This window comes from Trematomus bernacchii, unplaced genomic scaffold, assembly GCF_902827165.1.
Source record: "Trematomus bernacchii unplaced genomic scaffold, fTreBer1.1, whole genome shotgun sequence".
Taxonomy (NCBI): Eukaryota; Metazoa; Chordata; class Actinopteri; order Perciformes; family Nototheniidae; genus Trematomus; species Trematomus bernacchii.
The window spans coordinates 16,192,741-16,219,800 of NW_022987720.1; the positions used below are offsets into that span (position 1 = coordinate 16,192,741).

Sequence of the window (27,060 nt, forward strand, 5' to 3'; positions counted from 1 at the left end):
TGTTAGCATATAAAAGAGACTTTTCCTGTCAGTTGAGAGCTATCTCATTCTGGGGTTAGTAACACGTTAGATGACCAATATTTATCTGTTTTCATTTTAAACACGCAGGTAATAAGTTGAGGTCTGAGTCGAGGAACTGCAGAACGCACACTGTCAGAGGAGAAACATGTCTGCTGCAAGGTAAATCATTTATATCGTTGGGACACTTTTACACAGAAAAAGACATTAACAACATTATTTTGTAGTGAGTGTCATTTAGCTATTTCCACTGTGTGTTTAGCACTTCTGTCTCTTTGTGGTCGTCTTCTTTGTGTCTCTCTGTAGTTGTTTGTTTTTATTTGTATGTCTCTTTGCTTTTTGTCTCTGTGTAGTTGCTTGGTTTCGGTGAAGCAGAACTCTTACTGCGGTTCAACTTCAGTATTTAGTTTACCCTGAAGATAAAGAGAGGCTCTCAGGCTTGTTGTCTTACAGTATTTATTTTTCCTCAAAGTTTTCCTTTCACTTTACTGTATTTGACAGAGGCATCATTTCTGTTTACACAACTGTAACTATGTGTTGTGCAGGAATGTTGCACCAATTTGTTTTGGAGAAAAACTAAATGATAGCAACTGTATATTTGTGTTTCTGCACATATTTTTGTAGACTTGAACAATCTTTTTATGCAGAATTCTCAACACACAGATCACCATAAAAGATGAGTGTGCTTTATATAAAGCACCACAGTGTGTAGTTGGTGCAACGTTTGGTTTTGGTAAGTGTTTATGTAGTTTTGGGTGCAGTGCTTCATTTTGCAAGATATATGAGGTGTTTTGCACTTTGGGTGTGTGGTTTTGTGAATTGTGTTTAGTGTTCTGAGAAAATGAGCCCTGTTGTCAAAAAATGTGTTTTAGCAAGTACACACAGAGGAATTGAACTAACACTTGTTTTTTATTTTTCAAATGTACTGATGAAAACTATATTGATTAATTTGTTTGTGAAGTCTTAGCTGTTGAGGTTGAAGAATTATTTCAATAGAGGTATTTTTTGTTACAGAAAAATGCTCCAGGAGGCCTTGTGCTGCTACACCGCAGATACCCTCATCGACATCGATACAGTGAAAGAATTCTGTGAGCAGAGTTCTAAATGGATACTAAAGAGGGAGAAAGAGGTGGATATAATGAAGGACATCAAAACCAGGGCAGATAACATTGACCTCAGCATCGACCATGTTACCAAGTCACAGACCAAAGGTAAAGCCTTTCTGGAATATATGAAGAGCAAGGTAACCCAGGGTACTGCAGACAGGAGGCGAGCAGAGCTGGAGAAGGAACTGGATGCTCTGCTGAAGTCCACTCTGGAAGGCCTGGAGGAGCTCGACTGCTTCTTGGATGCGGTGGAGAATCTGGCGGTCACCTCACTTCCTTTGTTCATGGAAGAGAACCAGGTGTTACATCTGCCTGAAGGGATCAGCCCTGTAACGGTTCAGCTTGTCATCATTGCTGCACGGATGATCTGCCCTCACCTCCTCAAGTTTAAAAGAGATGCAGACGCCTTCTTCCGCCCCAAACTTCAGAATGTGGAAGTGCTGGCATATCAGCTGGACAAATACATAAGGACCACCGAGAACATCTGTGAGAAGTTAGAGAAAAGGTAAAGAGGCATGCCCTTAAAATAATATGCACATTTAGCTAAATAAACATCTATTATAAAAATATTTTCCTGTTTTTCACAGCTCCTTCTGTGACTTTTGCCTGAAGATGAACGACGATACACTGGTAGAACTCGCTGTGGATTTGTCTGAAGACGACACACAAAGGATGCTTCATCACATTAATCAGCTCGAGGAACTCAGGTACGTGTAACTCCTTTATGTGGTTTTTGTCAACACAGCTGTGCAAGGTGTGATGAGTAATGATAATGAAAACGATGACATGCACTCAATAATTGGCTTGCTTGTTGTTGACTGCATAGCCATAGACGAACACAAATCTTTGTACACATTTTAATAGTTACTTCAACCTCAGATTTACTGTATGTTCAGTGGTAATTAGCAAACCCTAGAATGCTAACATGCTCAACTAATATGGTCATGCAATTACACAAGCAAAACACATTTAAAAAAAGCTTTTAAAATGCAAAGGAGCTTGAGATACAGCATTAATGCTTAAGACCAGGGGTCAGCAACCTTTTTGATATGAAGTGCCATTTGAAAAAAGAAATCACATTAAGATTATCATTAATTGCAATAATGACATCACAACATTTCCAGCGGATCTGTAATTTTATTACATCAATAAAATTGATGTCCGGCAGTGGCTCAGTCAGTAGGGGCTTGGACTGGGAGCTGTAGGGTTGCCGGTTCAAGTCCCCGACCAGACCTAAAATGTGGAGTGTGGACTGCTACTTGGAGAGGTCCCAGTTCACCTCCTGCCCTGCTGTGGTGCCCTTGAGCAAGGCACCGGACACCCCCCTTCCCCACTCATTCCCATTGCTCCCTGGGCGCTGTACACTAGCTGCCCACTGCTCCTAGTACTAGACTCCTGGTACTAGGATGGGTTAAATGCAGAGGCCAAATTTCACTGTGTGTGCTGTGTGCTCTGCATGTGTGACCATTAAAAGAGGGTTTCATCCCTCCCAATTCTATTCTATCAAAGTGCATAGCAACATTTAAAAGAAAGCAGCCATCCTTATGAAAACATTCACATCTGAGTTGAAATCACTAATCACTGTGGGGGAAACTTCTGAAGCAATTGGAAACAGGACTCAGAGAGACTTGAGGAGAGCTGGAGCTTTAATGGCAAACACTGACGGTTTATGTGGAGCTTCGGCCGGAGAATTCACAAGACCTGTCATGAGCCACGAGTTGACACAGGTTGAGATGCCAAATCAATTCTGAAGATCTCTACCTCAGACCCATGTATTTAGCTAGTTCTGAGAGAATAATCAACATTGTGCATAACAAGATAGAACCATAACACCTCTATCAGTTGACGCCAACAGGCAGGAACAGGGAGACAAAACACTGAGAGCACAGCCTCCAAGGCTACAGGTGCCTGTGCTCAGTCAGGACAGTTTAAACTGATAAACTGGGTCACAGTTATGGGCCCTGGAAAATATTTCCCCAACAGTCACCAATTAAGCACCAATCTTCAGCAATAAACTTGCAATGTGTTAACAGCAAATGTCAAAACGGGTGAATTAAATGTAACAAACAGAAACATGAGCACCAAGTATGCTCCCATCCATATGAAAACATCCACATCCGATTTATCACATAACAGGAAGGCTTTTTTTAAAAATAAATATTGAAGTTAAAAGCATCAATCTGGTGCACACCCATATGAAACAGAACTGTAAACAGATTTTCTTTTTCTTTATGGATATTTTACAAATCACTCCCCTTAAACTGTATTCCTTTCGTGCATGGCTTCCTTCTGCAGGTAACGGGGAGACGCGCTTTGGCGGCGGTCTCGTTCCGGATCTGAAAATACAATTTAAATATTTTTGCACACTTATTCCACTTATTCCTAGTGGGCCACTGGTTACGGTACCGCGTTCCACCATTGTGCCTAGGGTTGCCGACCCCTGCTTTAGACTCTAAACTGTTTGAATTTGCAGCAACTTCAGGGTTTTAGAGGTAGATATCCATGATTCAGGACTCGTTTTTGAAAGCATCCCTGCCTTATGAAATATTTAGTTTTTTGTTGATTTTATTGCGCTACAGTATGTTGCCTCCTAATGTGTGTCCCATAAAGAAAATCTCAAATCCAATGTTTTTTGTATTATAGGTTACATACTAACTTTTTTCATTCATCATGTTATTTTGTATTTCCTCTTATCTCATCGTCAGGATGAACCAGAGCTTCCGGATGGTGTTCTTGTTTCAGGGGGACGAACCCTGCTCTGATTTCATCAATACGTTTAAAAAGCAAAAGCAGAGGATGGAACAGTCTCTCAAGGACCTGGAGGAGCATGCTGTTCAGTTAGACAGGATGAATAAGGGAGCAAAGATCTCCAGTGTGGCAGGCAGCTCAGTGGGGGCAGTAGGAGGTGTGCTCTCCATCGTTGGTTTGGCTTTAATTCCTGTAACAGCTGGAGTGTCTTTGGCTCTGACAATGACCGGGTTAGGCATGGGAATTACCAGCGGAGTCAACGGCGCTGTCACCACCGCCACAGAGATTGGAGTAAACCTTAAACATCAAAGCAAAGCCAAAGAAGTGTTTGAGAGCTTCATGGAGGATGTGCAGTGTCTCCAGGATTGTCTGGAGGTCGTCACCAAAAGAGAAGCAATCCCTGTTGTTCTCGGGGTCGGCAAGGTGCTAGCTAAAGCTTGTGTTATTGGAAACGGTATTGACTCATTAGTTGATGCAGCCTCTGCTTTCAAGCTGTTAAAAAGGGAAGAGCTGGCTATGAGTGCTGGTAAAGTGGCAGTGCAGGAAGGGAAAGCTTTACGCAGCGTTCGCAGCATGGCGGCAGATATCCCAGATATCGGTCAGGCAGCAGTCAAAGGGCCTCTTGCCCTCTCCAAGTCAGTCAGGGCCGGTCTCATTGGGCTCAATGCTCTGTTCCTCGGCATGGATATCATCTTTATCTGTAAAGATAGCATCAGTCTGGCCAAAGGAAGCGAGACTGAGGTCTCACAGTTTATCAGAGCCAGAGCAGCACTTTGGAGATCAGAGGTGGATTCAATGCAGATGATCCATGACCTCCTCTGCGAAGGTTTGAAGATATCGGAAGAAAACAAGGCTATCCTGGAGACACCAATTTTTCCAGAGAGGAAAAAAAAGCTTTGTTTAATACAGTAGTGAACACCAAACAAAGACACCTACTGAATTTTAGTATTTTTGCCAAATCTGGATATGAAATCTGTATAATCACATATGAGATGAATTTTAACTGCTACAGCTCACTGTTCACCACATGTATCTTTGACGTCATTAACCTTTTTTCAAACCTGTTTCAATATAACGCATTTAAGAGTTGCTATTGCTATGTAAAAATGTTAAATAAAACAATCAATAAATCAATAAATCAATGACATTGTGTATACAACCCAATACCACAAATTACACATTTGTATAAGGGGGCTTCACAGACTGTACAGCATACAACACGCTCTGTCTTCAGACCCATGCAGACAAGAGAAACTCCACAATTAACTAATTAACTAATTAATTAGTAAAAATGAGAGAAACGTCCGGAAGCAACTGAAGAGGGATCGGAAGGACGGACAGATGTGCAAAAGATGTTGTGTGTACAGAATAAATGAAGAACATTCTATAATTTGTATGATCTGCATTATTTGTATGTATAATTCTAACTATATTTTTTTCTTGTACAAATTAATCAATAAAGTTTTAAGTAGTTAAACATTGTTTCTGTTCATTTTAATAATGGATTAATATATACAGTAGATATATATTCGAAAGCATTCTGATGCTATACTAGAATTATTTGAAATTATTTTCTCCAAGCTTTTCAATCACATCATCATATTTTATGCATTCGATCTCTCGTAATGATAATGCCGGCAGCTCAGCACAGCCGGTAGTCAGTCAGAGTCAGGTCAACCGGAGAAAGTTGAGTTACTAAACAACTCCAGCTGAAGTCAATAACTTTGTAAGTCAAGGAAGCGAGAGGGGGGTTCGGTAAAGGGTTTCTTTTGTTTGGTTATTCTTGAGGTTGTTTTTTTTTATTGGGCAACAATCCTTTGTATTTTATTGCCTTGTACTATAGGCAATAATCATTTTTAAACATGTCTGCTGAAAGGTAAAGCATTGAGCCACTTTTGCACAGAAAAAGACATTAAAAACATTAACCCTCTAGTAACATAAGTGTCATAAAGTATGTGCACTATGAGTTTTGAAATATTAAATAAACGGAAGAAGTAATGTTAAAGCCTATTGTTTAACAAAGACAACAAATAGAGAAGTAGCCATGTCACATCTGCATTTTTCTGTCTCTTTGTAGTGGCTTTTTGTCCATGTGAAGTTGATTAATACCTATCTCAGTGACAGGTGCAGGTGAAGCAGAACTCACAGGTCAAACTTCAGTACAACTTCAGCATTCAGTTAACTCGGCAGATAAAGAAAGGCTCTCTGACTTTTTGTCTTAATCTTTCTGCCACAGCAGATCATCACAGACACGGCTATTCATTGCTTAGTTGGTAGAACATATTGTGATAGTTACGGCAGTGAAGTTAGTTTTAGGTTGGATATTTGAAAGACGTTCACTCTGGATCCAGCGGCGCCTTAACCTTTTAAAACCTTTAGTACAGAAATGGGTGTGGTGGTTCTACCTGGTGATGTTAAACAAAGGAAACGAAACCTAACAGCTTCAGCTGCCATGTCAACTAAATTCCTCAACAAGTAGTCTGGTGATAGAGATTTTAGCAGAATAGTTTTCTGGTTCCTGGGGTAAGGGTGAGTGACAGGTCAGATGTACAATATTTACCTATTTTAAACAAGCAGGTCATGAAGAAAAAATATTTGATCATAAAGAGTGGAAGTATTTGTTTAAAACTTGAAATGAGTTGTCTTTGGGATTTATGAATAGGTTCAAATTACTATATTCTACACCGCAAGCCTCAGTTTCAATAGATGGGACAATGTCTTCTCATTTCTCAATATGTTAAAGCAGGGGTTCTCAAAGTGGGGGTCGCGACCCCCCGGGGGGTAGCGAGATGATTACAAAATAAAAATTGTAAATTAAAAAATATTATTTTCTTTTCTTTATAAAAAAATGTTAATAATTTTTTTTTAATTATTATTAATAATAACGTGTGCATATACATTTTTCAGGGGCAGACTAGCCATCTGTATAATTTCCCCGCAGCGAGGCTCCCCCCGTTGACAATCCACTAGCGGAGTGTTTCTCAAACTTTTTCATACCAAGGACCACTTAACCAATAAAAAAACACTCACGGACCACCTAACTCCACAAATATCCAAAAACAATAGGCCTGCTTACCACTCCAACAGTACATAACAGCCTAATAATGACAGCTTAACCTTCTCTACATCGCCTCGTTGTAAGGTTTTAGTGTTTGTCTATCTGTCTTATTTTGACATGACTCTGCTCTATCTTTCCAGGTGTCTGCACTTCCTGTCTTTGTGTGTCACCGGTCAGACTGATTGTTGTTCCCGCCCCTGATTGTGTCCACCTGTGCCTCATTACCTAATGTGTGTGTGTGTATATATAGCCCTTCTCTCCCTTTGTCTTGTGTTGGTTCGTCTTGTCTCTTCATGATATCCATGCTGTTACCAGAGACTTTGTAAATACCTAGTTGAACCTAAGGATTCTTTGGAAATGTCCTAGTAGATCCTAGAAGACTTTTGAAAAGCTTTGTGATCTTTATAAATAAAGACTATTACCAAAGCAAAGGAATCGAGCATCTGAGTTCTTAAAGAGCCCTTCGTGTCAGAACCAACCAACCAAACAAGATGGACTCAGCCGATTCTACTACAGTAAGAACGGCCCTGCAGGCGCAGGGTACACACCTTCATCAACATGAGGGACAGCTGTCAGCAATCAACCAAGGGGTCCAGGATTTACATGCTCGTCAAGACAACTTTCAAGCTACGGTGACGACAGAAATAAATCTACTGGCTGAAAAGATGCGGGACATACTGACTCACCTCGTGGCAAACCCTGGTGTTCCTGCGGCAGAGTTTTCCGGTTCAGCGGGGGTCGGGTCTGCTGATATCCCCGTTCAAGTACCCATGCAGTCACCTACGATCCGTCTCGCTTCGCCGGAGAAATTCTCCGGAGACTCTGGAAACTGTCGTCCCTTCCTGGTACAGTGCGATCTCCACTTCAAACACCAGCCCGCAGCATTTCCCACCGATCAAGCTAAAGTAGCTTTTATTGTCTCTCATCTGACGGGTAGAGCGGAAGCCTGGGCAACAGCGGAGTGGTCCCGGTGCTCGCCTGTTTGTCAGTCATTGGAACTGTTCTTGGATACCATGAGCAAGATCTTTGATCAGATATCACCCGGGAGAGAGTCAGCGAGAGCCCTGGTGAACATTAAACAGCGGCAGAGGAGAGTGGCGGATTACGCAATTGATTTCCGTACTCTGGCAGCGGAGAGTGGGTGGAACTCGGCGGCTCTCTTTGATGCTTTCCTGCATGGGTTAGCGGATCCCATAAAGGATCAGTTAGCTCCATTACAGCTGCCTGAAGATTTGGACTCGCTCATCGCCATGGCTATCCGGGTTGATCAACGTCTAGCTGATAGACAGCGGGAAAAGGGAAGGAATGCAGTATCCACTCCACCTTTCAGACGGGAGTTACCGAGGGAATACTACACTTGGCAGAGGAATTCCCAGACTTCATCTCCAGAGCGATCAGCGCCTCCTATCGCCGCGGAGGAACAGATGCAGCTCGGAAGAGCCAGACTCACGCCGGAGGAGCGTCAGCGCCGTCTACGGGAGCGGCGGTGCTTCTACTGCGGCCAGCAGGGTCATGTTTCGGCAGCCTGTTCGGCAAAAGATCAGGCTCATCAGCAGGAAGGAAGACGCTGGTGAGCCGAGTGACTTCCTTCGACTCTCCAGTCAGAAAATTAATGCAGGTACGAATCAAGCTTGGGGATAAGACTATGACTCAGGATGCATTAGTCGATTCTGGGGCTGATGAGAGTTTGTTAGACTGGGAGCTGGCAAAGAGTTTGAATTTAAAGGTTGTACTTTTAGATCAGCCCTTAGAGGCTAGTGCTTTGGACGGCCGCCTTTTATGTACAGTTACTCATCGCACTGAGCCCATGGTATTAGTCGTAGATCAGGAACATCGAGAGCAAATTAGTTTTCATTTATTTAACTCTGCTCAACATCCTCTCATTTTGGGGTACCCTTGGCTTGTTAAACACAACCCTCACGTTGACTGGCAGACAGGAAAGGTGAAAGGGTGGGGGGTTGAGTGCTCTCGTTCATGTTTAACCAGTGAAACAGGGTTGAGTAACAGACCTAGTAACTTTAAGCAGGGGTCAGGTAATAGCAGTGACATTTGTTCTAAACCTTCTGACTTTCCTGACTTGTCTAAAGTTCCTGGTTGCTATTCAGACATTAAGGAGGTGTTTAACAAAACACGAGCTACTTCATTGCCTCCCCATAGACCGTACGATTGTCCCATAGAACTTCTGTCGGGCTCTACTATTCCCAAGGGACGGCTGTACTCTCTTTCTGGGCCAGAAAGGGAGGCCATGAAGGCATATATCGATTCTTCACTCAAGACTGGGTTGATTCGGACATCTTCATCCCCAGCAGCGGCAGGTTTCTTTTTTGTGGGAAAAAAGGATGGGACATTGAGGCCCTGTATTGATTATAGTCCGCTAAATCAGATCACGGTTAAGAACAGATATCCCCTTCCACTCATCTCTACGGCATTTGAACTATTACAAGGAGCTAAGATATTTACCAAGCTTGACCTAAGGAATGCTTATCACCTTGTGCGCATCCGGGAGGGGGATGAGTGGAAAACAGGTTTCAATACACCTACGGGACATTACGAATATTTGGTGATGCCTTTTGGACTTTGTAATGCACCTGCTGTTTTCCAAGCTCTCATTAACGATGTGTTAAGAGATTTCCTGAATGTTTTCTGTTTTGTGTATCTCGATGATATTCTCATCTTTTCTCCAGATGAGAATACTCATGTTAACCATGTTCATCTTGTTCTTCAAAGACTCCTGGCTAATCATTTGTTTGTGAAAGCCGAAAAATGTGAGTTTCATGTCAACTCAGTATCATTTTTGGGCTTTGTGATTTCCCCTAACAAGATGGAAATGGACCCAGCAAAGGTCAGTGATGTGGCAAATTGGCCTACGCCAAACTCCAGAAAGAAAGTTCAGCAATTCTTGGGGTTTGCTAACTTTTACAGACGTTTCATACGCAATTTCAGTGCTATTGCCTCTCCTCTCCATTCCCTTACCTCTCCCCATGTTCAGTTTGTGTGGAATCCACAGGCAGAGAAATCCTTCATGGATCTGAAGAGGAGGTTCACCACAGCTCCTATCCTGACTGTACCTGATCGCAACCGACAGTTTGTGGTGGAAGTAGACGCCTCTAACGATGGCGTTGGAGCTATACTGTCTCAGATGTCAGCGGGGGACAATAAACTTCATCCGTGTGCCTATCTCTCCCGTAAGCTATCTTCTGCTGAGAGGAATTACGACGTGGGAAATCGGGAACTCTTGGCTGTGAAGATTGCTTTGGAGGAGTGGCGGCACTGGTTGGAGGGAGCAGAGCAGGATTTCCTGGTATGGACAGATCATAAAAACTTGCAGTACATCAGGAGGGTAAAGCGCTTGAACTCCAGACAAGCCAGGTGGGCTTTATTCTTTAACAGATTTAGCTTCACTCTGTCTTATCGACCTGGTTCTAAGAACGGGAAACCGGACGCTCTCTCCAGAGTTTTTGATCCGGAGCCAGTTCCCAAGACTCCAGAACCCATTCTGCGGTCAGACCGGGTGATCGGGAGTGTGACCTGGCCCATTGAAGCTAAAGTAAAACAGGCTAATGGAGAGAATCCTGTCCATAAAGGTTGTCCGCAGAATCGCCTGTTTGTTCCTAGGACACTTCGTTCTCAGGTGATTCATTGGGCCCATACATCTGTCCTTTCCTGTCATCCTGGAACCAAGAGGACCCTTTTTATGGTGAAACACAGATTCTGGTGGCCTGCAATGTGGAAGGATGTTGCAGAATATGTGGCAGCTTGTCCTGTGTGTGCTAGAAACAAGACATCTCGTCAAGCTGCGGCAGGTCTTCTTCAACCTCTGCCCATTCCCCACAGACCATGGTCGCACATTGCGTTGGACTTTGTGACAGGATTTCCACCTTCGGCAGGTAATACCACAGTACTCACAGTCATTGATCGTTTCTCCAAGATGGTACATCTCATCCCCATGTCCAAATTACCTACTGCCAAAGAAACTGCACAGGCCATGTTGTCCCATGTTTTTCGTATACATGGTTTCCCAAGTGATGTCGTTTCAGACCGAGGCCCACAATTCGTTTCACGTTTCTGGAAGGAGTTTTGTCGCCTGATCCAAGCCACTGTGAGCCTGACATCCGGATACCATCCCCAGTCAAACGGCCAAGCGGAGAGGATGAATCAGGAAATGGAGACATGTCTGAGATGCCTGGTGTCCCAGAAGCCTACCACCTGGAGCAAACATCTGATCTGGGTTGAGTATGCACACAATACCTTACCCACATCAGCCACCGGAATCTCTCCTTTCCAATGTGTCCATGGATACCAGCCTCCATTGTTCCCGGAGCTCGAGCAAGAAGTTACCGTACCATCAGCACATGCTCTGGTTCGCCGCTGTCGCCGGGTATGGAAGGGTGTTCGCCAGATGCTGCAGAGAAGTGCGACCCGCATGAAGAGTTTGGCCGACCGAAAACGACGTCCATCTCCTAGATACAAGGTCGGACAACGAGTGTGGTTGTCCACCAAGGACCTTCCTCTTCATGTCGCCTCCAGGAAACTGGCCCCCCGGTTCGTTGGCCCATTTCCCATTTCAAAGGTTATTAATCCTGTTGCTGTTCGCCTATGTCTCCCAAAGTCTCTCAAGGTCCACCCCACGTTCCATGTCAGCAAGCTGAAACCAGTTTTAGAGAGTAGACTGGTTCCCTCCTCCACACCACCTCCACCTCGACGGAGGTATCGTCTATACAGTGGAAAAGATACTGTCAGAAAGAAAGCGGGGTAGAGGGAGACAGTTCCTGGTCGACTGGGTAGGGTATGGACTAGAGGAAAGATGCTGGATCCCGGGCAGCTTCATTGTCGACAAAACTCTGATCACGGATTTTGACAGACTACGGTCTCAGGTTTCAGGGACGTCTGGAGTCGTCCGTAAAAGGGGGGGTACTGTAAGGTTTTAGTGTTTGTCTATCTGTCTTATTTTGACATGACTCTGCTCTATCTTTCCAGGTGTCTGCACTTCCTGTCTTTGTGTGTCACCGGTCAGACTGATTGTTGTTCCCGCCCCTGATTGTGTCCACCTGTGCCTCATTACCTAATGTGTGTGTGTGTGTGTATATATAGCCCTTCTCTCCCTTTGTCTTGTGTTGGTTCGTCTTGTCTCTTCATGATATCCATGCTGTTCCCAGAGACTTTGTAAATACCTAGTTGAACCTAAGGATTCTTTGGAAATGTCCTAGTAGATCCTAGAAGACTTTTGAAAAGCTTTGTGATCTTTATAAATAAAGACTATTACCAAAGCAAAGGAATCGAGCATCTGAGTTCTTAAAGAGCCCTTCGTGTCACTCGTTCACTCAATAAATCAAAAATACTAATACAACTACAGATCATAAGCATTTTGTTCAAATGCGATTTTAAATGCTCTCAGGTTTTACACCTCTTATGAAATGTAGACTACATTTATTACGGAGTTTATGTCCGAGACAACAGACTACTGAGAGATATGTTGAAATTGAACGTAAACTATATCAAACACCACATCCATGGCAATTAACCCATTTTTGCCCGCTATTTAAATTTACTTTGGTTGAAGTTAATACAAATATTGATATTATATAGATATATAGATATATAGCATATCATTGATGCAGTCTTTCTGAACACTTTTAAATAAAATACTGCAAATGAAGAATATTTTTAATGTTCTGCACAGATAGTGCCTTAACTTGAATTTGAAAACACGTGGCAACTTTATTAATACAGCAGATGAAAAGATTTGTGGAAGGATCAATTCTTCATGGGCTTCAATGGCTCTCTAGATAAAGGGCGTTTTATGGTTGCTTGTATAATCCTCAGATAGTGGTTTGTTTAAAAAACTAGTGACATTTTAATAAATATTGAAAAAAAGGGCTCCAAAAAAGGCATATAACCTGGCCGGCTTAACGAGTCTGTATTTCTTCAAGCACCAAAAGATTCATAGTTTATAAAGTACAATTCTGGGCCATTGATTGTGTTATTTCTCCAAACACATACAGTAAAAATGCCTGTTTTGAAGCCTTAAAATGGTGCAGGAAAAGGACTTTACATTGTATTATACTTAAAGGTGGGGTAGGTAAGTTTGAGAAACCGGCTCGAGATCGCTAGAATTTGAAAATACACAACCGGAGAAAATCTGCCACTTCCTTACAGAGCCCCTCCTCCAACACACACGAACGCGCACATGACCCATGAGGGCACGAGATAAGTTTGTGCCCCGATGGAAGGCTGACAGGCAGGTAGGCCATCCAGTCATTTTAGCCGGGCCGGCTAAAATGATTGGTCGTACTTTTTACAGTATTACGGCTTCCACAGATGAAATTCTTTTATGGATTTTTTGTCAAAGCACTTAAGATATTCATTGCTATCAGGATGTTGAGAGCATTCCATGGAATATAACAAAAAGTGTATCTCGAGCCGGTTTCTCAAACTTACCTACCCCACCTTTAAAGACAGGACTATTCAGTTAAGAGAAGAGAAAAAAGGAAAGAAAATTGTTATAATGGGTGATGTAACATTAATGACAGACATAATATGAGGTCCTTGGCAGTTGGCACTCAGACTCTAGGGGTCATTTTGCGATCATGGGGCATCACCCTTGTATACAGCATCAGGACAATATGTGACCTGCTCTATCGAAATCAGTCGCATTGACCCGAAGACACATTTTGAGTTGTATACACTGTTGGAAAGAGGAGATTCCTAGCTTTCTAATGATATCAGGATTGTTTTTGTACTCCAAATATTAAGCAAAATATGTCACATTATATAATGACTGTCACAGAGTCATCATTTTGAGAAAAAGGCCTTCAAAGTTTCCTCTTCTCTGGAATCCATCGATCTGATTGATTATTAGCGGAGCAAATGATCAAAATAGTCCGGAGGGAAAATATTTTCGTTTGGATTACTGGTCTGGGGGAAGCTCGCGAGTATGTGTGTGTGTGTGTGTGTGTGTGTGTATGTGTGTGTGCGTATTTTTGCGTAAGTGTATATTGTGTTTGTTTCCCGGGGAAAACACTCACGAGAAACACCGGCTGTTGTTATGCTTGCTGTGACGTTAAGTTACTCCGTTCTCCGCTTGTAATTATGCCGTTACAAGCTTCATAGTTGTATTTATCATCTAAATTTGCCGAAACAAGTTTAATATTCTGAAAGCCAAGACTTTGTTTAATTGAAATCAGATGAAAACAAACTGTAACGGACCCTGCAGTGTTATCTATGATTACTATATGCCTTACATTCATAATTTCAGCCGGAGGGAGGGGGTGCAGCTCTGCGGAAGAGCAGATTGCGAGTGAGAGGTGCCTGTCATCTTCCCTTTACAAGCTTCAAAAATGTATTTATCGTGTGATTTTGGAAATAAAAGTTTCATATTCTGAAAGCCAAGACTTTGTTTATTTAAAATCAAACAAAACACCCGAACCCCGAAAAAATAGTTTTTTACGCAAATCCACGTTTATTTTGAAATGAGCCGTTGCGACTTCCGACTGATTTCGATAGAGCGGGTCACATATCATATGGAGTCAGACACTGGAAGTGTGCTGGAGGAGGCTGATGCGTTGACTGCAGGGGACTGATGGAAGGATGAGGCTGATGAGACTGAAGAGTCTGCGAGGAACGAACTAGCGGCTGAGAAATAATCCTATATTAAAAGACAGCAGCATCATAAGAGGCCAACCACAGTGACAGAGTGTGTCACTTTGCTGAAGGATAGTTGTGATCAGCTATCCAGGCCAGACTCGAAAGACTTTCCAAGGTGTAAAAATGCTGCTGCCGGAGTACTGACTGGAAGTATTGCTGATAATATGTCCACCATATCCTCTTAAAATACTCTGTCCAATAATATCAGTCTCAGGAAGAAAGGTTTTTTAATGCTTATTAAAAATAGCAGAAAAACATGCATTATTGTACTCAGGAGGGGACATTGACAGAGGATTACTGGAAAAGTACATAGTAAAAGTAGCCTACTTTATAGTACTCATGGGAGTAGTTTCACTAGTACTGAGTCCAACAGTAGGCGCGTTCACACCAAGTACTTTTCCCACAATAGTTCATGAGAACTTTAGTTCATGAGAGCTCTTTTAGTTCTGATGAACTAAAGCAGATCGCGTTCACACCAAAATGAGTTCCTGGGGGTGGATTAGGCAAATGAGCTGCTGACGTCACTTCTTCTTCTTCTGCTTTGGGTTTACTGGCAGGCCGCAAACAACTTCACGGCGAGTACAGTAGGTGGCGGTATGCACCTTAAAGTTGCAATTCGCCAAAAAACCAAGAGAAGAAGAAGAAAAAAAACTTCCGCTTCCGCTGTATGCTTCTGTTTACCTTCCGACCTCAGACACGGTATGGAGTTGACGTTTTGGTGCTCGTGTTATACAGCTTCGTAACTGAGTTATTTAAGCCAATAACTCAGCCACAAATACAAATACAGATCGACCATTCAAATGCAATAGAAATGCTGAGTCGGAGGCGGAGGCGGAGGCGAAGGCGGTTAAGAAGCCTTAACAAAAGGATTGGACGACGAAAAGCACACGCTATGGACATGTTTCGCCGTAGGACAGCTGAGGATGATGACCGTTATCACGCCCAAAGAACAGCAATGGTACGTTCATTAAATCACATTAATACTATCTAATGTAGGATTTATGGAGTTATGTAGGGCTAATTTGTGTCTTTGTATGTGTTCCAGATATGCGAATACTACGGAACGCGTCGTGTCCCGCACTCTCTCTGGGTGAACAATAGAACATCGGCCTGGTGGGAGAAGGTGGTGCCAACGTACACCAATGTGCAGTGGATCAAAGATTTCCGAATGTCCAAGGGCTCTTTTCAACTCCTCTGTATTCGCCTGGAAGCAACGTTGGGGAGACGCAACACCAATTACCGGGAGTGTGTACCCGTGCCTAAAAAAATCGCCGCGGGGCAAGACACGCGCACAGCCCTTATGAGGCATCTGAACAGCATGGAAATTGTAAATTGACAATAAAGCTGATCTTTTGTACAGTGCATTTGGTTCTCTCTTTTATTTACCACAGTCAACAGACAAAATTACAATAGTGCAGACACACCTTAGTGCAAAGATAAAATGTCAGTATCAAAACAGTACTCATACTGTATATTTGTATATTAATATGAGTATATTATTATGTTAAATGTGTGTTAAAGACAATGGGATGAGGTTGAAAGCTCTTTAAAAAGCTTTTGTATACCATCTTTACTGTGATAAATACATACATGTTAAGCATACACACCTGAAGAACTACGTTAGACACACACAGGTTAGTCTGTGTACCGCTGCACTGCTGCTGGTTTAAACAAAGACAGTCATGATGCTAGTGCTGTGCATGTAGGTTCTCTTTTATTTATCAGCAGCAGATCAATAAGTGTCAGTAGTATCAAAACAATATAATAACAGTGGCAATATATATATATATATATATATATATATATATATATATATATATATATATATATATATAATAACAATAGGTAGGCTCAGCAGCAGACACACCTTAGTGCAAAGTTAGGTGTCAGTATTAATAACAGTGGCATATATATATAATCACAATAATACAAAATTAACTGTCCCAGGTGTAGGCAATTTGGGGTGAAGTGTCTTGCCCAGGGACACAACGACATCCTGACTGCAGTGGGGTTTGAACCTGTGCTCCGCTGATCCGAACACCAACGCACCAGACCACTGCACAACACGCCTCCCAACAAGTCATTGTACAGTTTATCAAGGACGACAAGTTTTTCTTAATTTTTGTATTGACGGCCTGTTGGATTTAATCAGCTCGCTTAGCACTGCCAGAAGCCCAGCCTGAAAGGTATTTTGTTGCTCCACCTGGCACCATGAGCAGCTGGTCGTCCGATTCCTGGGCCTTGTGTGAATGCAGCAGCCGTTCGTCGTGCATCTCCTTGGCATGCAGGTCCTCATTCTCCTTGCTGACCATGGCACGGCAGTCCATCGCCATGATGGTGTCAAGGAAGCTGTCATCCCATGCCTGCTTTCCTAAGGTGAAATAAGCAAGATACAAGATCAGTTTAATCGCAACAACGAGACAACATTGTCCAACATTGGACATGGTGCAGGCAGGGACAGTGTACAAAATGCAGGTGTAAAGTAGAAGATAAGATAGGATCAAATAATATCAAATAAAAAATATCAAAGTGCCCTTATTTATTGTTTTGTGCTTAATGTATGCTTGAACTTTGTTTTATAGGGATTAGTGGACATCAGTTAGATGTGTAACCTTCTTTCAAGGCCAGAGTAGTTACAGTGTAAGTGGATTGACATCTAACATAACATGGCTGAGTACAATTATAACAATCAATAAAAAAAAGGAAAAATAAATAGAATTTCAATTACATTTCTACTTAAATGTGCAAAAATATTAGAACATCAGTCTTTGTGGCATGCAGGTAATCAACTGTTTAAGCTTTTACCATTAACATGTAGAATGAATGTTGCAAATGACTTGAAATTATAGCAACTACAATGTATTGTTAGAGGTAGCATTATGTGCAGCTAGCATGCTAATTACTAACGTTATATTATCGTTTTATCCCGGAGGGGAAAACTAGTTTCTAATCCTGAGAGAAACACCTCGCCTGAAACACACGATTAGTGCCATGAGTTAGTGAAGCAAATTACAGAACATTGCACACTTATTCACAAGTCAAAACGTGTTCATAGCGGGCACGGCTGAGAATAGCTAGCTAGCTAGATGTTGTTAGCCAGCTTGGACCTATGATAGCAAGTTCTAGCATGGCTAGCTCGATCTACTGAGCAAATAAAAGTACATCTAAGACCAGTATTGTGCAGATTAAAACAGTGCAGTGCATGTATTTTATTTTACCTTCGTAGTCGTCCCGACATGACAGGTCTGCTAATTTGCTGAGCGACGGAAACTGCATTCAGTAGAAGCTTCTGAATGCGGCGCTTTGCGTCCTCCGAGTAAATCGCCGAGAAGCGCCGACACATCCTCATCACTCCACCGCTCCGATGATTTATTTAGTGTTGCTATAATAACTGCTTTCACAAAAGTAATCTCTTCGGGTGCGCTGGCCGAAGCGAGCAAATACAATGGCCGCTTACAAAAAAAGAATTCAGAGTCAAACGGGCGTGGTTTGCATTCCGCACAGCCAATCAGACGTATGAACTATTTTCTCCCACAACAGTCCCTGCTCTCTAGCAGGGACTGAAAAGCGGGTCAGATGAACTAATTTGAACTACTTTAGTTCCTGGGGCTTTTTGGTGTGAACGCAAATATATCGTAGTTCTGATGAACTATTGTGGGAAAAGTACTCCAAAGTACTCCGGTGTGAACGCGCCTATTGTCAAACTCACGAAGAACTAATGGCAAAAATCATTTTTTCCCTCATCAAACTTAACAGAAGTGGCTTGATTTTGTTCTCAGGAGGGGACATTGACAGCGGATCTTTTTTTTTTAACAACACACTAGAAGTACTTCATTGTATTGTAGGTGTAAGACTACTGAGTCAAGCAGTATCAATATCATTAAGAACTAATGGTAAAATTGTCTTTTTATCATTCATCAAAGATAGCAGAAAACATGCATTATGTACTATGGAGGGGACTCTGGCAGAGGATTACTCACAAAGTACACAGTAAAAGTACCGTAGTAGTACCGAGTCCAACAGTGTCAGTTTTATTAAGAACTTCATCAAATATAGCAGGACAAAAAATGAAGAGCAGCTGAATTGAAAAAACAGTTGACCGCAGTGCAGAATCGCTGTAGTTTAAATCTCCTAACAAGTTGTCCATTTTAGACACAGGCTTATTATATTTACAGCAGTTAATAACATTCATTTTCTGGGCTCAATATATGTCTTGGCTGTTTTCGTTGTGATCGCTCAATTCCCCTTGTTTATAATATTATCACCGTTCCAAGCCCACGAGTGCTTTTGTTTTGAAAACACTTCCGTGAGTTTCGCCCCGCCCCTCACTCCAAGGACCATTAGATAGACCCTCCAGAAAAACGCGGGCTAAAATCCTTGATTATGCGGGCTAAAATCCTTGATTATGCGGGCTAAAATCCTTGATTATGCGATTAAACATGCGGGGTTTTTATGTGATTTTATGCGGTGAAGTTGCGAAATATGCGGAAATATGCTAAATATGCGAAAAGTTGCGAAATATGCGGGAGGCGGAAAAAAGGTGATTCTTCTCCCACACCCTGTTACTAGGCTACTACTGAATGAAAGTGAGCCCTTTTAAAGAGTTCCTATGATAAACAAGCATACTAGAAGCAAGCTACATCACAAAGTGTTATTTATGTATTTATATATGGGCTATTTTAATCACTCTCTCTCACACACACACACACACACACACTCTTCTCCACCTCATTCTGTTTTCATTTACTCGTTCGTTATCTGACCAGCTTCAATCTTGTAGGCTACTCACCTCGTTTCTTGTAGCCCTCGAAAGGGTTTTGGAGGTTGATGCCTCGGTGAACGCGAGTTGTTTGGCTTTCTTGTCCGCAGCAGCAGAAAGCATTTTCGAATGTTTGAATGAATCAAAGTGGGTCGTCACCGTCGATTTTATCTTATGCTCCAACACACAGTTGCACGGGGTGCAGAATAGTTTCCCCCCACTTTCGTGCAAGACATCGGCGTACTGCTTTGCCCGGTCTTTAGCAGAAATGTTCGTAGGCAAATGAGATGGATTCGATTTGTTCATCTTGGTCAGAGCCGTATAATAGTATAATAGTATAATAGTATATAATAATAATAGTATAATAGTATATAATAATCTATATGGCGCTGATCTTGTTGTTTTCTCTCTCGTGTGAGTTCCACACATTCACTCTACGGTGTTGTTTACAGATCAACACCGACGCTCCTCAGCACAGAAATGGAGTTATTTGGTCAAATTATTTAGATATTTACCACGGTGAAGTTAGCTTTAGGTTGGTCAATTGAAAGACATTCACGCCGGTTTCTGCTGCGTCTTTATACTGGACAAATAAGGCATTACCAAGTTTAATTTATTTGCATACCTTCCATTTCATGTTACCCAGTGACTCCAAATTCATAACAGATATCATTACTGCACTTGACAAACAGGAAAAACGTTTTTTATTAATTCTGTCCACTTTCTAATTTATAGAGGAAGATTTTTACATTAAAGGTCCCCTATTATACTGTTTTTCATCAATATATTATAGGTCTCAGATATATACAAAACATGTCTCTGATGTGCTTGGCTCGAAATACCAAACAGATCATGCATTTTAGCATCCTATAAACCCCCTCTGTTTCAACCCTGTTTCTAAAGTGCTGATTCTCTGTCTGTTACTTTGGATCAGCGTTTCTCAAAGTGTGGGGCGCGCCCCACTGGTGGGGCGCAGAGATGTGATAGGTGGGTCGCGAATGGACGCGATGAACGGGAGATTATCATTATTATTATTTTTTTTTTTAATACATTTTTTGGACCTCAGGCCGGAATCGAACCTGGGTCCTCGCGAGCGGTAGTGGACTGTTACAGCCGGAGACTCGCAACGGGTGTTTGCAGCGGCGGATGCGGTGGCGGATGCGGTGGCGGATGCGGTACCGGCGCAGCGGCGCCGTGAAAGTACACGGCCCACCTAAGGCAGCAGCCCACAAACGGCAGCGGCCCACCGGGAAAAGTCCCGAATCTCCCGATGGCCAATCCGAGCCTGCTCACACACACACAACTGAAACCAAAATAATTTACAAGTTGGGAAGAAAAGTAATGTGGAGCGGCACCTCACCACTTCATAAGGAGTTTAACCGTGAAATATGTTTATTATTATTTTTTAACTAGGGCTGTCAGTCGATTAAAATATTTAATCGCGATTAATCGCATGATTGTCCATAGTTAATCGCGATTAATCGCAAATTAATCGCACATTTTTTATTTGTTCTAAATGTACCTTAGAGGGATATTTTTCAAGTTTTTAATACTCTTATCAACATATGAGTGGACAAATATGCTTTATATGTTTGTTTGTTTATTATCATTTGAACAATGACAAATATTCTCATGAATATTAAACACAACAACCTCTGAACATTACAAATATTCGCCTCAATTCAACCTGGAACCTCTCTCATACAATAATACAATACAAAGTGTGTGTGTGTGTGTTTGTGTTTGTGTGTGTGTGTGTGTGTGTGTGTGTGTGTGTGTGTGTGTGTGTGTGTGTGTGTGTGTGTGTGTGTGTGTGTGTGTGTGTGAGAGAATGTGGAGAGACACTGTGATGGATTGTTGGAGCTATGTGCAACTCAAGGCATATGCTCGAACGGGAGCTGCCTGGACGCTGCAATCATGTTGCGCGCACTATCCGTGCTGAGTGTGCTGACTTTTCGTACAATGTCCCACTGTCTGGCTACCTGAATAAAGTCAAGTGCTCGGCGCAGTTGTCGGCGAAATGTCGCTCCTCTGTTTTCATTGAAACAGCTCCTTATATCCGTTAGCGCAGCTAGCTAGCACCAGATGCTAACAACAACAACAACAACACGTAAGGTGTGCCTAGCTCGCGCCACACATACACACACCCTCCCGGTCCTCCCGATGGCCAGTCCGGGCCTGCCGGTGAGCGTGGAAGTGTGGTCTGCCACAAGCGGGCGGCAGGAGCGGGGATGTCAGCATCAGCTTGTCGATGGTATTTTAAACTCGATGCTCTCTGAAACTACGGGGCGGGGTGGCCGAGGACAAAAAATACACATGCGTTAATCGCGTTAAAATAATTAGTGGCGTTAATTTTTTTTTGCGTTAACGTGTTATTAACGCGTTAACTTGACAGCCCTATTTTTAACGCAAGCCGTCATCGCTACGGAGGAGCACACAGCCTCTGTGAGCGAGCGAGACAGAGAGAGAGAGAGAGAGAGAGCGAGAGAGAGCACACCTTTATCTATTTAATATAGCCTAGTTGTAAAAAATAAAGTAAGAAATCATTCCAATGTGTACTATAGGACAGTAAAAAAAAAAAAAAAATAGTTTAAAAGGAGAGTGATTAGTAAAATATGCATAAATAAAAAGAAAGAATGCTAACTAGGTAACATAAGATAAGAATAAACAAGTTTAAATGATTTGTTATTGGTTGTGATCATATTCTAAAGATGTTTGGATTATTGAAAAGTATACAGCTCCCTTTCATCTGAGTGTTGAGAGCTGTATCCATAAATTCATGTTGTGCTCAAAGTGCACCAGATTGATGCTTTTCACTTCAACATTTAAAAAAAAATCTTCCCGGGGGTGCATGCCCCCGGACCCCCCTAGAGGAGGTGAGGACCACCCCCAAATTAAGCAGGTTAAAATAATTAAATTGCATACATTTTATTTTTAGTAAACACTGAAAAAGGGTCCCACAGACCCAAACAGCACACAAAGGTTAAAGGTAAGCATATAATAATGTTAAAATATGCTAAATATATACACTGCAAAAAAAAAAAAAAAGAGGAGTAAAAGTAGCTCACGACAGATGGAGCTTGAAAAGGCCCACATGTTGAAAGTGGGGAATGGCAGAAAAAGTTTGAGAACCACTGCTTTAGATGAAAATAAGGTGCCACTCCCAACGCCCCTCTGCGAGACATTTGGTTAAAAAGAACACAATAGCCGCTTTCACACCGAGTACTTTGCCGTACTTAGTTAGTGCCCCCATGGAACTAAGAGCCGATCACGTTCACACCGGAATAAGTTCCCTGAGGGAAGATTACGCAAATGAGCCACTGACGTCACTTCGTCTTCTTCTGCTTCGGGTTTACTGGCAGGCCGCAAACAACTTCACGGCGTATACTGCCACCCGAAGTCGCCGGCCAGAAGTCCCCGGAGTTGGGGACTGGCTTCAGTAGAAGCTGCTGGGACTCCCAGCAGCTTCTACTGAAGCCTTCCGAGTAAATCGCCAGAACGCCGACACCTCCTCATCACTCCACCGCTCCCATGTTTTTTTTTGTGTTGCCATAAGTTATTCTCTCTCCGTTGGTGCGCGGGGCTAATGCTAATAATGCTAATGGTTACGCAAGGAAGAAAATCGTTATGACATCATAAAGTGGCCAAAATCTGATCAGCTAATTTTCAGACAGGTTTTTATATAAATGGATCAGGACAAAAAGAGAGAGAATCTTTTTTCCTGAAACTTTCAGAATCTCTTTACACAGAGGGGACACATGTTTATTTATAAAAGACATTAAAAAGTGGATTTTGCATAATAGGTGACCTTTAATACATAAAAGTGCACAACAAAAGTCCTATCCAAACTGATGAATGTGGACTAAATTTCATTAAAAAAAGACATGTTTTTCTCTTGTTCATTGTACTTATACAATTCTGCAGTGACATTTGTTTTAGCATAATGGCCATTGGCCACTTATATGAATCAGCATGGTGGTTTAGAAATAAGATATGTTTTGTCTCATAAAATGGTAATTTATTGATGGTCCTAAAGTAAAACCCTGTGTTTAAGTGCGAGGGGTTTCGGATGTGAGCCAATCCTCCTCTGACTGTCAACAGTCTGTGTAAATGAGTAAGAAAACCATAATCAAGGGCTGTCTGTGTTTTTAAGAATAAGTTTGACCAGAGGCTTTGGGCCGAGGGAATATTTGGTGGGGACACAAAGCTAGAGCTGGAGATATACGGTAGATCTTGTGATAAAAGACAACAACGGCACAACGACAATTCAGTTTGAATTTGTTTTGTTTTCCAATTTTACAAACTAATGATGTTTTGTGTTACAGAAAGGACCTCCAGGAGGCCTTGTGCTGCTACACCGCAGACACCCTCATCGACATCGACACAGTGAAAGAATTCTGTGAGCAGAGTTCTAAATGGATACTAAAGAGGGAGAAAGAGGTGGATATGATGATTGACATCAAAACCAGGGCTGATAAAATTGACCTCTGCATCGGCCATGTTACCAAGTCACAGACCAGAGGTAAAGCCTTTCTGGAATATATGAAGAGCAAGGTAACCCAGGGTACTGCAGACAGCAGGCGAGCAGAGCTGGAGAAGGAGCTGGCTGCTCTGCTGAAGTCCACTCTGGAAGGCCTGGGGGAGCTCGACTGCTTCTTGGATGCGGTGGAGAATCTGGCGGTCACCTCACTTCCTTTGTTCATGGAAGAGAACCAGGTGTTACATCTGCCTGAAGGGATCAGCCCTGTAACGGTTCAGGTTGTCATCATTGCTGCACGGAAAATCTGCCCTCACCTCCTCGAGTTTAAAAGAGATGCAGACGCCTTCTTCCGCCCCAAACTTCAGAATGTTGAAGTGCTGGCATATCAGCTGGACAAATACATAAGGACCACCGAGAACATCTGTGAGAAGTTAGAGAAAAGGTAAAGAGACATGTCCTTAAAATAATATGCACATTTAGCAAAATAAACATCTATGATAAAAAATATATTCCTGTTTTTCACAGCTCCTTCTGTGACTTTTGCCTGAAGATGAACGACGATACTCTGGTAGACCTCGCTGTGGATTTGTCTGAAGACGACACACAAAGGATGCTTCATCACATTAATCAGCTCGAGGAACTCAGGTACGTGTAACTCATTTATGTGGTTTTTGTCAACACATGAATGCTAATGTATTTGGTTAGCAACTTACTTTACCTCTAGCGCTCCGTCGTGTCAAACTTAATCAATTTAATTGCCAGACTTTGGTTTGTCACCAAATTTCTGCAAAGGTTAAGACATTGCCTTTACCTCAGTATAGTGTTAATTAGCAAACATGCTGAACTAAGATGGTCACGCAATAACAATAACAAAATAAATAAATACTTAAACAAAATGCAAAGGAGCTCGAGACACAGTATGAATACTGTGGACTCTTAATGTACATTTAGCTGCAACTGCAGGATTTTAGAGGCCATGTTTTTACAATTTATAATCCAATGTGTTTCTACTGCATTTAAGGTTACCTACTAAAGTTTTCAAATGCATAATTTTCATTTGTATTTTTCTTCAATTCTCATCATCAGGATGAACCAGAGCTTCCGGATGGTGTTCTTGTTTCAGGAGGACGAACCCTGCTCTGATTTCATCGATAAGTTTAAAGAGCGACAGCCGAGGATGGAACAGTCTCTCAAGGACCTGGAGGAGCATGCTGTTCAGTTAGACAGGATGAATAAGGGAGCAAAGATCTCAAGTGTGGCAGGCAGCTCAGTGGGGGCAGTAGGAGGTGTGCTCTCCATCGTTGGTTTGGCTTTAATTCCTGTAACAGCTGGAGTGTCTTTGGCTCTGACATTGACCGGGGTAGGCATGGGAATTACAAGCGGAGTCAACAGCGCTGTCACCACCGCCACAGAGATTGGAGTAAACCATACATATCAAAAGAAAGCCAGAGAAGTACTCGAGAGCTTCATGGAGGATGTGCAGTGTCTCCAGGATTGTCTTGAGGAGGTCACCAAAAGAGAAAAAATCCACATAGATGTTGTTCTCGGGGTCGGCAAGGTGCTAGCTAAAGTAGGTGTTACTGGAAAAGGTATTGACTCATTAGTTGATGCAGCCTCTGCTTTCAAGCTGTTAAAAAGTGAACAGCTGGCTGTGAGTGCTGGTAAAGTGGCAGTGCAGGAAGGGAAAGCTTTACGCAGCGTTCCCAGGGTGGCGTCAGATATCCCAGATATTGGTCAGGCAGCAGTCAAAGGGCCTCTTGCCCTCTCCAAGTCAGCCAGGGCCGGTCTCATTGGGCTCAATGTTCTGTTCCTCGGCATGGATATCTTCTTCATCTGTAAAGATAGCATGAGTCTGGCCAAAGGAAGCGAGACTGAGGTCTCACAGTTTATCAGAGCCAGAGCAGCACTTTGGAGATCAGAGGTGGATTCAATGCAGACGATCCATGACCTCCTCTGCGAAGGTTTGAAGATTTCGGAAGAAAACAAAGCTATCCTGAGACACCAATTTTTCCAGAGAGGAAGTAAATGGAGTACATTCTATAAGCTGTATGATCTGCATTATTTGTAAGTATAATTCTAACTGCCTTTTTTATTGCACAAATTAATCAATACAGTTTTAAACAGTTAAATGTTGTTTCTGTTCACTTCAATGTTGGATAGATTTTGGATGTTTTTAAATGATAGCATGATCTTAAATAATTTTCTCCAAGATGCTCAACCACACCATTTATATTTTATATGTTCAATTTCTCGTAATGACAATACCTGCACCTGCATTTTGCAATAATGTTGCCAAATGAAGTTTGAAAATATTAGTTAAGTTTAAATGTAAACATATTTCTTGTGTTTATATTTGGAAATGTGTATTGTTTTATATGTATTGTTTGTACCACTATGACACTGCAGATATTATTTGTCTCTAACTTGTCTTATTATTTTATTGGTACTAGATGCGTATTTTGTAAATTGTGAATTTTGTCATTTCTATATTTTATACATACGTATTAATTAATAGTATGCTATCTTTGGCTCTTTACTTGCTGTACAAATGTAGTTGTGTACCCTCTGTGGGATGAATAAAGGTGTCTCATCTGATAACATTGATGTAGTTGTACATTACTGTGACCACTGGAGGGCAGTAAACCAACACGCCCCATGGTGTCAAACAAATAACACACTTCAGATTAAAACGTACAGAATGAAAAAATTAATTACATGAGAGTGGTGATTTTACAAAAACAATTCATCACAAAGCAACAATTTATTACAGGGCTGTTCATTATGGAGCAGCGGTTCGTACTATAGACCGTGCTTTACTCTTTCGTCCCTCCTGATCTCCCCGCCGGGCGGTCCCCAAACAAAAAGCGAACCACAACCTTTGACACGGTAACCTTGGTATGTAAACGTTAAATAAAACATCATTATAAACTGCACCAAAGGACCAGAAATTCATCTGTTTGTGTCTGCGTCTGGATCACTCTCCAACCCTCCTGTGAAGTAATGGCAAAAGGATATAGGACATTGGAACATTAAAATTGCCATTACAGATTCTATCCTGTTTAGATTTTGCAGCAACTTCAGGATTTTAGACAGGGACGTGCACAGACATTTGGAGGGGCTATTGCTCTAAACTGGAAAAAGGGCCTCCCCCCGATAAAAAACACAAGACCTTTTGAAAATTGTAACTTGTTTTTAATGTAAAAGAAACCAAACGATTATTACATCAACTAAATTGAACAGTAATTCA

At 42.0% G+C, this 27,060-nt stretch overlaps 1 protein-coding gene across 2 annotated transcripts; it reads left to right on the forward strand.

The window, feature by feature from the left end:
• On the forward strand, window positions 1-26,411 carry LOC117492863. 2 transcript variants are annotated; one of them, XM_034143276.1, is made up of 4 exons: window positions 1-180; window positions 1,033-1,629; window positions 1,712-1,831; window positions 3,830-5,349. In XM_034143276.1, exons 1-4 carry the CDS (start codon window positions 167-169, stop codon window positions 4,782-4,784), a joined length of 1,686 nt encoding a protein of 561 aa, XP_033999167.1. In that variant the 5' UTR covers window positions 1-166; the 3' UTR covers window positions 4,785-5,349. The 2 variants fall into 2 exon arrangements, with proteins under 2 accessions (XP_033999167.1, XP_033999166.1); XM_034143275.1 differs by lacking the exons at window positions 1,033-1,629; window positions 1,712-1,831; window positions 3,830-5,349 and adding exons at window positions 23,659-24,255; window positions 24,339-24,458; window positions 24,900-26,411 and having other exon boundaries at window positions 6-180.
• Window positions 26,412-27,060: the final 649 nt, after the last annotated feature.

What these genes read in the sequence shown, in the direction of transcription:
- LOC117492863 (XM_034143275.1), top strand. An exon ending in TGTGAGAAGTTAGAGAAAAG is followed by an intron (nt 24,256 to 24,338) that starts GTAAAGAGACAT and finishes TGTTTTTCACAG; the next exon opens with CTCCTTCTGTGACTTTTGCC. An exon ending in AATCAGCTCGAGGAACTCAG is followed by an intron (nt 24,459 to 24,899) that starts GTACGTGTAACT and finishes TCTCATCATCAG; the next exon opens with GATGAACCAGAGCTTCCGGA.